This window comes from Sapajus apella, unplaced genomic scaffold, assembly GCF_009761245.1.
Source record: "Sapajus apella isolate SASKATOON/1434 unplaced genomic scaffold, GSC_monkey_1.0 scaffold16, whole genome shotgun sequence".
Taxonomy (NCBI): domain Eukaryota; kingdom Metazoa; phylum Chordata; class Mammalia; order Primates; family Cebidae; genus Sapajus; species Sapajus apella.
In genome coordinates this window covers 26,829,600-26,844,996 of record NW_022436956.1, presented here as the reverse complement: position 1 = coordinate 26,844,996, position 15,397 = coordinate 26,829,600, and the positions used below count along the sequence as shown (strand labels likewise).

At 38.4% G+C, this 15,397-nt stretch overlaps 1 protein-coding gene across 1 annotated transcript in view; it reads right to left on the bottom strand.

Moving 5' to 3' along the window:
* Positions 1 to 15,397, bottom strand: part of LOC116556350 (protein NPAT) — a 61,788-nt gene that overhangs the window by 19,003 nt on the left and 27,388 nt on the right. Inside the window, exons 3-11 of the mRNA XM_032285680.1 lie at positions 12,362 to 12,422; positions 10,921 to 10,993; positions 9,056 to 9,096; positions 8,312 to 8,536; positions 7,286 to 7,367; positions 5,356 to 5,443; positions 4,253 to 4,344; positions 4,082 to 4,169; positions 1 to 74 (exon numbers count right to left, since the gene is read on the bottom strand). The exon at positions 1 to 74 is cut by the window's left edge and continues 11 nt beyond it. Of these exons, the coding sequence (XP_032141571.1) occupies positions 1 to 74; positions 4,082 to 4,169; positions 4,253 to 4,344; positions 5,356 to 5,443; positions 7,286 to 7,367; positions 8,312 to 8,536; positions 9,056 to 9,096; positions 10,921 to 10,993; positions 12,362 to 12,422 (824 nt within the window). The remainder of the gene's footprint in view (positions 75 to 4,081; positions 4,170 to 4,252; positions 4,345 to 5,355; positions 5,444 to 7,285; positions 7,368 to 8,311; positions 8,537 to 9,055; positions 9,097 to 10,920; positions 10,994 to 12,361; positions 12,423 to 15,397) is intronic.

The window sequence follows — 15,397 nt, the reverse complement described above, 5'->3', positions numbered from 1 at the left end:
GCCTGAAATGCTGGGTCTGATTCTGTCTGTTCCAGTATATCCTGTATAGCTTCTTCAGACATGTGGATTTCACTCTGCAAGAAAGGAGTGGGGTGAAGGCATGATTCTAACTGAATTTTTATGTATTTACATATTATATATATTTATGAGACAAGGTCTCACTCTCTTGCCCAGGCTGGAGTGCAGTGGTGTAACTGTAGCTCACTGTAAGTTGAAATTCCTGGGCTCCTGCCTCAGCCTCTAGAGTAGCTGGGACTACAGATGCACCACTATGCCCAGGTAAATTTTTTTTTTTTTTTTTTTTTTTTAATGGGGTAGAGATGGGGTTGCTACATTGCCCAGGCTAGTCTTGAACTCTTGGGCTCAAGTGTTCCTCTTGCTTCAGCCTCCCAGAGCACTGGGATTCTAGATGTGGGCCACTGTGCCCAGCTTGAATAATATGATTTAATACCAGCAAAATAATTAGTAGACACCTGAATATTTTTGACATTTTATGTAGCATCCCCTGCCTCCAAGAAAATTTCTTCTAATGATATGCTCATTTTTATAAATTAAAATAAAACTAGATAATAGAAGGTGAATGTTTCCCAATTCTACTTCCTGGAGGTGAGTACTCTGGTGAATATATTCTTAAATACTAAAATGATATAAAATGAATATATGTATATAAATAGAAATAAAATTATACTATAAAGTTTTTTTTTTTTTTTTGAGCAAGGGTCTGTCACCTAGGCTGGAGTGGGATGCAGTGGTGCAATCACAGCTCACTGCAGCCTTGACTCCCAGGCTCAGGTGATCCTTTCACCTCAGCTTTCCGAGTAGCTGAAACTATACATGTGTGCCACCACACCCAGATAATTTTTGTATTTTTTTGTAGAGATGTGGCTTCGCCATGTTGCCCAGCCTGGTCCTGACCTCCTGGGCTCAAGCGATCTTGCCCACCTCAGTCTCCCAAAGTGCTGGGACTACAGGCATGAGTAACTACTGTGCCTGGCCCAAACTATAAAATTCTATAATCTGCTTTCTTTACATTACTCTATTGTAGACTGCTCTATAGGTCCTTCATCATAAATATATTTTATCCCTTTTATCTGTTTGCTTTGGGTTCTTCACGTAAAATGCTTTCTTTAAATGCTGACAATCCTTACTTACCTGTTCAGCTATACAAGTAACATGCCAAAACCTACCTCAGCCCTGTACCAGTGGCAGGGCTGAGCTTGTCAGCTACAAGCTAAGCTATGGAATAATGTTGTAGAACCATTTGTATTTTTAGTTCTTTTCTTTTGAGCTAGTTGGGTTTCTTGCTGGGAGAGCTCACGACTGACAACAGTGTTTCTGGGGGAGCATGAGAAATAAGGAATAGATACAGAGTTTAACTACTTCCTTAATTTTGCACCTTATTATCCTGTTTGTAGCCTCACCTTTAGAGGTGCTTTCAGATGTGCTACTTCTTGAACCTTTTAGGATTTCTGTGTTAGAAAATCGCTTTGTTTCTGGTCTTTGCCTTTACTGGCTTAGGACCCTGAATGTGCTTGGTCAGGTACCACTTAATCATTGGATGCAAATTGTTTTTGTTGACCTCTTTTGTTCTTTGTCCTTATGGGTCTATACTTTTTAAAAATTCCCTATACTGTCTTAAACTCTGTTATTTAAATCTTAATTTTTTTTTAAAATTTTTGAGATGAAGTCTCACTCTGTCACCCAGGCTGGAATGCAGTGGCACGATCTCGGCTCACTGCAACCTCTGCCTCCCGGGCTCAAGCAACTCTTCACCTCAGTCTTCCAAGTAGCTGGGATTACAAGTGCGCGCCACCACGCCTAGCTAATTTTTGGTAGAGATGAGGTTTCACCATGTTGGCCAGGCTGGTCTCAAACTCCTGATCTCAGGTGATCCACTTGCCTCAGCCTCTAGAAGTGCTGGGAGTGCATGCATGAGCCGCCCAGCCTGGATAAATCTTAATTCTTAACTTTTTACAAATACAGTATTATGAACAACTAAGAACAATAGGTTGTGTCTTTACTTTCTTACAAACCTTCACAGTATTTAACAGAAGTACCCAGATTATGGTAAGCACCTGATGTATTTGTGGAGAAACAATAAGCAAAAAGTTGGAGAATACAAAAACTCAGAGCATACATATTTGTTTTTTGCTTGCTCTGCTGCCCAGGCTGGAGTGCAGTGGTGCAATTATAGCTCATTGCAGCCTTGACCACCCAGGTTCAAGTGATCCTCCCATCTCAGCCCCCAAAGTAGTTGGGACCACAGGTGCATGCAACAATACCTGGCTAATTAAAAAAATTATTTTGTAGCAAAGAGGTCTCATTATGCTGTCTAGGATGGTCTTGAACCTCTGGCCTCAAGCAGTCCTCCTGCCTAGGCCTCTCAAAGTGCTGGGATTAAAGGCATGAGCCACTGTGCCTGGCCCGTACTTGCTAAATGCTAAGATGAGACGCTTTTGAAAGAAGTACTGGTAGAAATGACATACAGAAAAACAATTTCAAGGGCTCAATGGCTTTACCCAGAATTCACCTGAAAGAAAACCTACTGTAATAATCTCAAATGGGCATCCTAATAAAATATTTCCATTGTCCAATGGTCCAAGTAAAAATCACAACTGCAGCTGCTCTTCAAAAAGGGTATTTGGGCCAGGTGCAGTAGCTCACCCCTGTAATCCCAGCACTTTGGGAGGCTGCGGCAGGCAGATCACTTGAGGCCAGGAGTTCGAGACCAGCCTGACCAACATGGAGAAACCCCAGTCTCTACTAAAAATACAAAAATTAGCCAGGTGTGATAGCGCATGCCTGTAATCCCAGCTCCTTAGGAGGCGGAGGGAGAAGAATCACTTGAACCTGGGAGGCAGAGGTTGCAATGAGCTGAGATTGAGCCACTGCACTCCAACTTGGGCAACACAGCAAGACTCCATCTCAAAAAAAAAAAAAAAAACCCAAAAAACAAAAACCAAAAATTAGTTGAGCATGGTGGTGGCATGTGCCTGTAGTCCCAGCTTCATCTCAGAAGGCTGAAGTGGTAGTAACACTTGAGCTTGGGGAGGTCGAGGGTGCTGTGAACCGTGACTGTGCCACTGCACTCAAGACTGGGCAACAGAGTGAGACCCTGTCTCTAAAAAAAAAAAATGTATATTTAAGGATACTTGCATATGAGTATATCTTAAAACATAAACTATTAAATTCCTCCTTTATCAGCTTACTCTCTTTTGTATTTACCAGCAGTGAACAGCAACAGTGACTCCAGTTCCCAACTTTCTTTTCTTAGTAGTGAGTCTCACATAGGTAAATTGTCATTTGGCTAGTGATCTTTCTTTTTTAAAGAGTCTTGTTAATTTTATTTAGTTAACTATTACTTGGCTTCATTACATATCTTTTCTTTTTTTTTTGAGACAGGGCTTGCTCTGTTGCCCAGGCTGGAGAGCAGTGGTGCGATCTCTGCTCACTGCAACCTGTGCCTCCTGGGTTCAAGCCATTCTCCTGGTTCAGCCACTCGAGCAGCTGGGATTACAGGCACGTGTCATGATGCCCAGCTAATTTTTGTATTTTTTAGTAGAGATGGTGTTTCACCAGGTTGGCCTGGCTGGTCTCGAACTCCTGGTCTCAAGTGATCTGCCCTCTTTGGCCTCCCAAAGTGCTGGGATTACAGGCTTGAGCCACTGTGCCTGGCCCCATTACACATCTTTAACATATCATTTCATTGTTTCTTAAAAATATTATGTAATTTGTAGCAGTGTAGAAGAAATGTAATTTATATGAACACTGTATTGCTGTTTATTACACACAAATATACCCACTAATGAATTTTTAAGTATTAAATACTTAGGATTTCATGACTGTGGATGCAATAGAGACTCAAAAGTTACCATCCATGTTTTTCAGGAACAGATTACATTCAATGAATGAAGAAAAGTTTTATCTTATTATTATAAATCATTTAATCTAATTAAATGGCAAGTCATAACATCTTATGTTGGCAATGGTTTTGAAATGAAACCAAAATACCGTTAAGTCTTGTAAGTAACACACACACACACACACACACCCACACACACCCACCCACCCGCATCCATACCGGAAGTCCTAGGAATTCATCAATTGAAGTCTCTGGCTCCGTAGGGCTGTTATCTGTTTGCTTAGGTACTTGGGCAATATTGTTATCACTGTAATAAAGAAAGAAAAATCTTTATTATAGTTATGCAATTAAGCAAAACAGGCATTTTAAACATACACATATGTAGCTTACCTAGTTAAAAATTTATTTATGTTTTCTGCTAGCTTTTCTTGAAGAGATTTGTTGCTTAGTATTTTTTCTCGTGCATTTTCAATAACCATTTGCTAGAAAAGAAAACCACTGTTAGCAAAAGGACAATAAAGAGGATTCTGTTATTTAATAATTTATTTGAAAAGAACAAACCAATTAAGAGCTGGATAGTTTTAATAATCCTAAATGGAAACTCAGAAGTTGTGTTGTTCCTGAATACAACACTTTACAATTTGCAAATGTTTTCACAGATCTGTCATCAACTCTTTCTTATATAGTTCCACACTCTTCAGCTTATCATTGAACTCCAGGAAATGCCCCTATTTTGTTTTACAGAGTGTCTAGTCTAGGCTGGACTAGGCTATGTAGTCTAGGCTGGAGTACAGTGGCATGATCTCAGTTCACTGTAACCCCCACACCTCCTGGTTCAAGCGATTCTCATGCCTAAGCCTCTTGAGCAGTAGCTGGGATTATGGGTGTGAACAATCCCACCCAGCTAAGTTTTGTATTTTTAGTAGAGACAGTTGGCCAGGCTGGTCTCAAATTCCTGTCCTCAAGAGATCCACTCGCCTTGGCCTCCCAAAGTGCTGGGATTACAGGTATGAGCCACTATTCCCCAGCCAGTTTTTTTTTTTTTTTTTTTGAGACAGAGTCTTAGTCTGTCACCCAGGTTTGAGTATAGTGGTATGATCATGGCTCACTGCAGCCTTGAACTTCCAGGCTAAAGCGATTCTCCCACCTCAGTCTCCCATGCAGCTGGAACTACATGTGCGTGCTACCACACCCAGCTAATTTTTGTATTTTTTGTAGAGATGGGGTTTTACCATGTTGCTCAGGCTGGTCTCAAACTCCTGAGCTCAAGCAATCTGCCCGCCTCAGCTTCCCAAAGTGCTGAGATCACAGGCATGTACCACCATACCCAGCCAGTATTTTATTAAATGATCCAACAACAACAATGTATTTACAGGTATCTATGAACTTACCCTAGTTTCTTATTCGGTATGTATATACACACATTTGTGCACATATCTGTATTTTAAAATTCAGGAATATTTCGAGTTACAAAGTTTGGTAGGATCACTTACTTTTTCTACTGCAAATGCGTTTGGATCCTGGAAATTCCGTATTGTTGAATGAGGGCCAGATAAAATGGCACTTTTTCTCTGAGATTCACTGAAACACATTTTAAAAGCCTTTCTTTTAATCTACTATGTTTAACAGACTTAAAAATAAATACATACACAGACATAAATTTTAAAATCACCATAGGAGAATAGACACATATGTCCCTGTATCTGCAGGGGGCTGGTTTCAGGATCCCCAAGGATACCAAAATCCACGTGTACTCAAGTCCTACAGTCTGCCCTAGAAAGACCATGTATTCAAAAATCCAGCACGCTATATATAGGTAGGTTTTACTAGTAAATTTTCAATCTGTGTTTGGTTGAAAAAAACTTGAATATAAATGGACCCATGCAGTTCAAACTCGTGTTGTTCAAGGTCAACTGTATTTTCTCTATTTGTGGTAGGAACAAAGGGCAGTAAGGTACAAAAAGTATTAGTCTTGGATTCAGAAAAAATGAGTTTGAAGTCTAGCTTTACCACTTACCACCTATATGGTCTGAAGCACAGTAAGCTCTGACTCTCTCACCCACTTTATAATGGGCAAGAACAACTGCATCACTGGGTTTACTAAAGAATGAAATGAAATAAAAGTATATATAAAGATTTTAAAGAATCAAGTTTCCTATAAATGTTAAATATTAATATTGCTCTTTTATGGTTGGGCATGGTAGCTCACATCTATAATCCCAGCAATTTGGGAGGTCGAGATGGGAAGATCACTTAAAGCCAGGAGTTTGAGACCAGCCTGGACAACAAAGTGAAACCCTCATCTCTACAAAAAATTAAAAAATGGCCAGGCATGGTGGCTTATGCCTGTAATCCCAGCACTCTGGGAAGCTGAGGCAGGCGAATCACGAGGTTAAGAGTTTCGAGACTGACCTGACCAACTTGGTGAAACCCCACGTCTCTACTAAAAACACAAAAAATTAGCTGGGCGTGGTGGCATGCGCCTGTAATCCCAGCTACTCAGGAGGCTGAGGCAAGGGAACTGCCTGAACCCAGGAGGCGGAGGCTGCAGTGAGTTGAGACTGCGCCATTGCACTCCAGTCTGGGTGACAGAGCAAGACTCCTGTCTCAAAAAAAAAAAAAAAAAAAAATTAAAATTAAAAAATTAGCTGGGTGTGGTGGCATGCACCTATGGTGCTGGCTACTGGGGAGGCTAAGGTGGGAGGATCTTCTGAGCCCAAGAGTTTGAGGCTACAGTAAGCTATGAGCACACCACTATACTCCAGCCTGGGCAAGAGAGCAAGACCCTGCCTCTAACAATAAATAAATCGATATTGCTGTTTGTTATTTTATATGGTGAAGTGAGAAAAAGGTTCAAATAAAGGAGGCTAAGGTCAGTCTTGAATGACAGACAACCAAAAGTAAGAACCCTAACAAAAACACCCAGGGATTGGGCAGCTAAGAAACTAGAAAAAAACATTTAAAAACTATTATCTCTTTTCTAAAACATCCTTCAAACAAAGACACAAAGGATAAGTAAGACAGAAAAAAACTCTTCTCAAAGATTATACCTGGAAAAATTCTATCAACTGATTTAGGACTTTAAATGTGTGTGAAGCATAGAATATTATGGTATTATTTATATTCAATTAAAAAAACATGGATTTCTAAAAATCTAAGATAACATTATTTGTAAGATATACCATTATTTTATATACTATTACAGAATAAACATATTTCCCACGGATCAGTGATATGCTATTAATTCAGAGATGCAACCTAATTTTAGGCAGGTTAGAATGTGAAGAAAGGGAATGTATTTTGGAATAGTTCTAACAGTAGATTAGAACTTAATGTAGTCTTATTACTTTATTCACAATGTAAGTATCCTGACGTAATTTTTTTTAATGGATACGGGCAATTGTCCCTTCTAAAAAGCATTACCTTTTGCGTCTACCGGGAGACATTAAACTGGCATGTGCTTTCTTTTCCTGAGCACCAGGAATGACGTTTAAAGCTTCTCCAGCTGTATTTCAAGAAAACGTAACAGTCAGCCAAAGAAACTGAATAGTTTTCTAAACTTGTAATAGGATAAGAAGCATTAAATAGTGATTGTTATTTTATATTAAATTCAGTTAACATGTACTGAGTTCCTACCACGTGTAAAGCATGGTAAAAGATATTAAGATTAATATAGTCTTTATGCCTTAAGGTTTTACAGTAAAATCCAAAGTACAGTATAGTCTCAACAAAAAATAACGTGGTAGAATGGAGAAAGTCTAAAAAGTATAAACTAAGTGTTCTGGGTGTAGAAAAAGATTTAGAGAAAAGGTAAAAATGAGGGTGATCTTAATGAATAACAATCAATTTTAGCTGCACAGAGGGATGATTGGTTTGTGAACCAAGAGTGCTAAATCCTGAATTATAATCCCAACTCTGTTATTAGCTAGCTTCTTGTTCCTTACTATCATGTGTATTCAAAAGTTTCAAGTATACAACAAATAAGATATACCACACACTCTCTAAGGATATTCCTAACTGGAAGGTTCAGCCAGACACATGTAGGATTTCTAACATGTAAAGACAGAGAAGTGGAAAGGCATTCCTCATTCCACGAGGACAGACTGACATCAACGAAAGCAAGGAGGTAGAAAAATATAATGTACATTCTATTTAAAATAAAATACAATGGGGTCCTTTTCTCTTAATGCCAAAAATTGAGAATGAGAAAAGAGTTCAAGGTTGGACTTCAATTAGAGTAGAAACAGGTAAAATCCTAGATTAAAATTCCTTAAAGGTTTTATATGTTTATAGCAAATCTAGAAGTCTGCTCTACCTTTAATCTCTATCTTTTTTTTTTGCCGGTGGGGGGGCATCGTTTTACACTATGAATATAAAGACATTAGTATACTATCTCATTCACATGATTTGATTAACAACAAAACTTAAGAAAACAAAATGTAAACTTACTGGTTACAGTATCTTGTGACTGTGAATGGTTGACCACTACGAAATATGACCTCGATGGATTTGAAATTTGGCCACTTTGTCGAGTAACTTGTGTACCTGTGGAAGGAGAAGTGGTAAACTGTCCTGAAAGGTAAGGTAAAGTCAGCAACTCTGCACTGGCTGGAGCTGTTTGAGATGCAAGCTTTCTCTGCCGTTTGATTTCTGCAATCCCAGTTCTTGTTCGGGCTGAAACATATAAGCATTTAAAAAACAAATTCAATGTCAAGGTAGTCTGGGAATTTTAAAAAGTCAGTATGATGCATAGTATTACATAATCTAACATGTTACATCAACAGATTGAAGAATGGCCCCTAAAAATATCAACTAAATTATTGGACTTTCGGAAGAAACTAAAATGAATACACTCCAGCTTTATAAATCCAAGATTATATTTGTTCTGCAATAATTAATATTGATAATACCCCCATGATTTAAGAAACCTAAACTTATGAAATGAGAATTAAAACATTCTTTCCTTCATCTGCTAGGGCTGAAAGAAAAAAAAAATTCTACATGAGAATCAATGGGAAATGTAGGGAGTATTTACAAAATATTTTTAGATAAAAATATTTGACATTGTACTTAGAAACGAACAGTAGTTTAAGCAAAATATATAATTAGCACATGTGTATTATTAATTAAAATGTTCATCTGATAGTTTAAGTTTGAAGTAACTGTGAACATTGTTTTAAGTTGGATACCAACCTCTCTGACTGCCAGCAAACCTTGGGGAACTTTGCATGCTCCTAACAAAGAAAACAAAGTAGTTATCCATCCAAAAATTTTTGTTGCCAATATCCACTATGATTGTTACAGTCAGACCTGAAGTAAATTATGAGGTAAAAGGCAAAACATCTGTCTCAGACAAAAAAACAAACAAACACGTTTTTTGGGTAGATAACTCTGATTTGCTTTAGGAGAAAAATAGCGGCATGCAGACACACTCACAACACACATAATTTTAATTAAGAAGTTTCTATCCAATGCAATATGCACTGAGTGCCTTGACATTACGTTAAGAATGCCATCTGCACTGGGTGTGGTGTCTCATGCCTATAATCCCAGCACACTGTGAGGCTGAGATGAGAGGATCACTTGAGGCCTAGAGTTCATGACCAGCTTGAGCAACACAGCAAGATCCTGTCTGTATAAAGTAAAATAAAAATTAGGCAGGTGGCATGTGCCTGTGGTCCTCAGTACTTGGGAGGCTGAGGTGGGAGGAACTTTTGAGCTCAGGAGTACAAGGCTGCAAGAGCTATAATCACACCACTGCACTCCAGCTTGGGTAACAGAGAGGGACCCTGCCTCTTGAAAAAATAAAAAGAATATAATTTAACTTTAGAAACTCTACATATATTTAAGTGAGCTATATACAAAGTACATATTATTTTTCATAATTACAGAGATCAGTCCCCACAGAAAAATTCTGATTTCACATGACTCCATATACAAATACTTCAGAATCCCCAAGAGGATGTCAGAGGACATCCTGCTTTTATCAAATTTATGACTATGAAATTATTTTACTGAATCTCTAAAGAAGATGCAAACAAACATGGAAAAATTCACAGTACAAGTTAATTCTTTCTCTTTTTTTTTTGGGAGACAGAGTCTTGCTCTTCTCCTGCCTTAGCCTCCCGAGTAGCTGGGACTACAGGCGCATGCCACCACACCCAGCTAATTTTTTTGTATTTTGGTAGAGATGGGGTTTCACCATGTTAGACAGAATGGTCTTGATCTCCTGACCTTGTGATCTGCCCACCTCGGCCTCCCAAAGTGTTGGGATTACAGGTGTGAGCCACCGCGCCTGGCCTAGTACAAGTTAATTCTTTTAGTATGAATTGGAGTGGCCCACCCTTGTACTTGATAAACTCACAGACACTGTACCATTATCATAAAAAATATGTTAAGTGAGTCTCTGCCAACAACATCTACAAAACTCGAGTCAGGAAAGAGAAATATAAAGATAAGATATGGTCCAGAGTTAGGTAGAAAGCATTTGGAGCCATTTTAGCAGTCTAGGCAGAGGAAGAAAATGAAACCCATGCTGAAGTTATGTGGGGGTGGTCACTTACGGCTCTGAAAGAAAGGTTAAGAGACTGTAATTTTCATAACAGATTCTAAGTCAAATATAACATTTTCATAAAATTGATACCAGAAGATTCCAGAATTAGCATTATTCTTCAAGCTTCTTTACAAGGTAAGAAACCAAGTGGGCATGGGTTCAATACCCTATGAATATGTAATGAAGAGGGGGTTGCCTAAGGGAATTTGCAGTGGCCTGGGATTTGGTAATTTGTATTCTAGCAATATATCTGCCTCTAAATTGCTATGGAAACTTGGAAATGTCATTAACCTTCTATATATCTTAGCTTTGTAAATATTTTTAAAGTATGCTACTTATTTCAAATTATGCCAATCAATAACATCTATAGTACCAACAACCTCTAGAGTAATTTCAAAACTGAATGAGTGTTACATAAGTACACTGTGTAGGTCTTAAGAAAATTTATAAACCCCAAGTGTATTTGCATTCCAAAATAATTAGGCACATTCTAATAGCTTATTACCTGATTTGAGAAAGGGTATGATCCAATTTCTTCCATAGAGATGACATTATTGCTGGGACATTATTTGATGTTTCTAAATCATAAGAGGAAAAGGTTCTTATTAAACCCAGTTGAAGAAAGTTGATCATTCATTTTGAACAAAGACATACAAAAAGCTTCTCTCTCAATTATTGACAATATGTTGGGAAATGAGAAATAAATCTATTTTGTAAAATAGCTTGCAAAGCTATAATGAGGCTGCTTTCTCTTCTAAAGCCACTGAGTATCAAATACAATATGAGTAGAAATGGCCACCTGTAAAATCTCTGAAGCATTTTTTAGACCAATAATTTTATACCTCCATTTTATTAAAAAAGGAGAAACAATTTTTTTATCTTTGTTCTATCTGATATCATATGACATATGATACAGAATTAAAATAATATGTCTTAATAATTATCACAAAGGTTATACAAATTACTTGTAAGTGTGGAATTTAATCCTCAATTTCTTCACATTTAAAAATGGCTTTAAACAACACTTCTCACTGGGTTAAAGACTAAAGGAGAAAAAAACATACAAAAGCATGTAGCACGATGCTTATACACAGCCAATATCAAGCTTCTTTCCCTTTATGTTATCACCTTATGTGAATTTTTTAATGTTGTTTTGTTAATGTTGTAAGCCATTGAAAATAATCAATATTAGAAAACAAGCAGTCAAAACATTTCCTCTAAAATATCCTTAATTTAGGCAAGTAGAATTTTATATTCTGGTAATAAGTTTATGACTGGCTTCTATGTTCAGACTTAGACAACAGAGAATTAAAATTAAAATGTCAGTTTAAAACTTTTTTTTTTTTTTTGAGACGGAGTTTCGCCGTTGTTACCCAGGCTGGAGTGCGATGGTGCTATCTCGGCTCACCGCAACCTCCGTCTCCCGGGTTCAGGCAATTCTCCTGCCTCAGCCTCCTGAGTAGCTGGGATTACAGGCAAGTGCCACCATGCCCAGCTGATTTTTTGTATCTTTAGTAGAGTCGGGGTTTCACCATGTTGACCAGGATGGTCTCGATCTCTTGACCTAGTGATCCACCCGCCTTGGCCTCCCAAAGTGCTGGGATTACAGGCGTGAGCCACCGCGCCCGGCCTAAAACTTTTTAACACATAGTGATGTCTGTTTATTAGTGTAAATGCAGAGGTAAGAGTTTTATTTTACATCTTTTTAAAAGATAATTTTTTGGGTTATTTTTGCTAATGTTAAGACTGTTGCAATTTATCTATTACTCAATATAAACATAAACAAATTAGATATGTCCCAGAAATATTTATCTCATCACAAATGAGACACATTTTCTCAAGGCTTTTATGAAACATTAATAACCTTTAAAAATTATTTTTAACTAAATCAAGTAGACAAATAGTGCATACATCAGCAAAAAAAACCTCTAAGCCAGAACTTTTACCTTTTGTTTTCATAGCTACATATTCATTCAAAATTGTTGTCAAGTTTTTTCCAAATAAGGACTGAAAAGAAAAAGATCAAACATTACTAAAATTGTGTAATACGACTCAAAATTTATCACAAAAAAATTCCACCGTTCAAGTTAACAAATAATCTGACTGCAGAGTAGCTGATGAGGAAAGGGTAAAGAAGCAGGTAATCAAAACCAAAACTAGTCACTGAAGTTAGAGTTTGTATCCAAGCTTCTCAAGAATCTTGCCCGTTTGACTAGGACATTATAGCTACTTGGGTATCACTGCTTCTAGGCCCTCTCAGCAGACAGCTATAAATACATGTACAAATGCATATATACAAGCATTTATATTTCTGTATCTATCTGTATATATATTAAAATAACCACAGTGTCGTACTAATATCGCAGACTATAATCCAACACCACTGGTTTCATTATTATGCTCGTTTATATCTTCTTCCTCACACAGTGAGGAACCTGGCTCCCACTATCTACAATTTATTATTTGTTCAGAATTATTAATTTAGAAGAAATTAGAAGGATTTATTTAATATTCATCCATGTTACTGTGTGAATCAATAGCACGTTGCTTTTTATTGCTGAGTAGTACTGCTTTGTATGAACACATCAGAGTTTATTTGTTACTTCCTGAAAAACACCTTGGCTGTCACCAGTTTTTAAGTTTTTTATTTTTTAGAGACAGGGTCTTGCTCTGTCACATACACTGGAGTACAGTGGCTGCTCACAGCTTGCTGTAGCCTTGAACTCCTGGCCTCAAGCCATCTTCCTGCCTCAGCCTCCCAAAGTGCTGGGATTGGGATTACAGGTGTGAGCCATCACACCTGCCCTGTTTTCAGTTTTTGACCACTATGAGTAAACACCAGTATAGGTTTTTGTGTGAACACAAATTTTCTAGTTGATTTGGGTAAAATGAGTGTTGGGTCACACAGGGAGTATATGCTTAATCATATAAGCAAAAGTCAAACTGTTTTCCAAAGCAACTGTATTGTTATGCATTCTTACCAGTAACAAACAAGAGTTCCATCTATAAGAAATACCTGACCCGTCCAAGGTAGAAGACCTCTTAAAGGCATTCCAGAATCACAAACAATAGCATGAGCAGTCTGCGCCCTAACAACATGTTCCAGTTGCAGTAGATAAATGTGTCAGAGCCTGTTTCTTGACACTAGTAAAGAATGCTTTGTTCCCTGCAAAGAATACTTTTAGTTAATCTATAAACTGCAATAATGATGATTATCACTTGCTTGCTGTCAATAAATATGTTGGTTAAACTCTGTTTGAGGCTTTGAGCTGGGAATGCTGAAGCCCTAGATATCCCACCTTTTGCACTCTATCTCTGTATCTGTTTTTTAATTCCTTCAGTGCTGCCTGCGTTGTGGTCTCTATGACCGAGCTGGTCTCAGCAAGTGATGCCCAACATGGGGCTTGAATCCAGGATGAAGGGTCACTGGAGAAACAGCTGGAAAATGAAGAGCTAAGCTGGAGGACACCTGAGTACTCTTAAAGCTATCCCTGTGGTGAGTAAGAAGGGGAGCTCGGAAACGTCACAGTAACAAATGGGACAAGGGTTGAGCAGGCACGAGGCTTATTTAAGTCTCCTTTGGCAGCTCCTCAAAAAAGAAGGAGTTAATACTAGCCACTTGAATTGTCAGTTGTTTACAATGAATCTGTGCTTTCTTACTCCATTCTTCTGTTGCTCTCTCTGTCTTCCATTGCTTTATAAAGAGGGAGCTGGGGATATTCCTGTAACTGTTTCGTCAGTATGGGCTTTCGTTTGCTCCGCCTTGGAGTCTTTCCACACAGATGACAAGGAGGAGGAAGGAGAGTATAACAAAGTACCAGAAGAGATGACAGAGCAGGTTTGCTTGCCAGCTAAAATGGTAAAGGAGGGAGTGGTTTGTCCATGCCCCTCTGCCCCCACTCACTATTTTAAAGAAGTGGCCTGACCTTCTGGATCTTTCTTTTCCGAAGAACAATGGGCAAAAAAGTAGTTGCCCCAGTGACTGCTCAAGCAGCGCCTTGAGTGACTGCTCTTAGTTCTATTAAGGCAGGAATCCAACAAGCCAGATGAGAGGGAGATATGGATGCTTGGCAGTTCCCTGTTAGACTACACCCACCTGATCAACAGAGAAATATTATGGCTACGTTCGAGCCTTTTCCTTTTAAATTACTTAACAAATTTAAACAAGCTATCAATCAATATGGACCAGGTTCTTCTTTTGTAATGGGACTGTCAAAGAATGTTGCTGTCTCCAGTCAGATGATTGCTGCTGACTGGGATGCTCTTATTCGAGCTTGTCTGAACTCCTATTTGAGCCTGTAGGAACTCCTACTCAGTTCTTACAATTTAAAACTTGGTGGTCAGATGAAGCTTCCATTGAGACTGCTTGCAATGCCCAGGCCCAACCTCAAATTAACATAACTGCAGACCAACTTTTGGGGGTCGGCGGCTGGGCTGGTTTAGGTGAACAAGTGGTCATGCAGGATGATGCCATAGAGCAGCTAAGAGGAGTGTGCAGTAAAGCTTGGGGGAAAAAAAATCACTTCAGGAGAACAATACCCTTCTTCTTTCAGTGCGGTTAAGCAGGGGCCAAAAGAAACTTATACAGATTTTATATCCGGATTACAGGAGTCTCTGAAAAAGGTGATTGCAGATTCGGCTGCTCAGGATATAGTGTTGCAGTTATTAGCTTTTGACAATGTCAATCCTGAGTGTCAAGCCGCTTTGTGACCCATTAGAAGAAAAGCACATTTGGTTGACTATACTAAAGCTTGCGATGGTATTGGAGGTAATCTACATAAGGCTACTTTACTGGCCCAGGCAACAGCAGGACTGAAAGTGGTAAAGGAAATACTCCATTTCCTGGAGCTTGTTTTAACAGTGGGAAGCACGGTCATACTAAAAAAGAACATAAAAAAAACATCAGCAAGTCAGGTTGCCAGTTAGAGGAAAAAGGAAAATTACTGAGCCTGAAATATGTCCAAAATGTAAAAAAGGAAAAC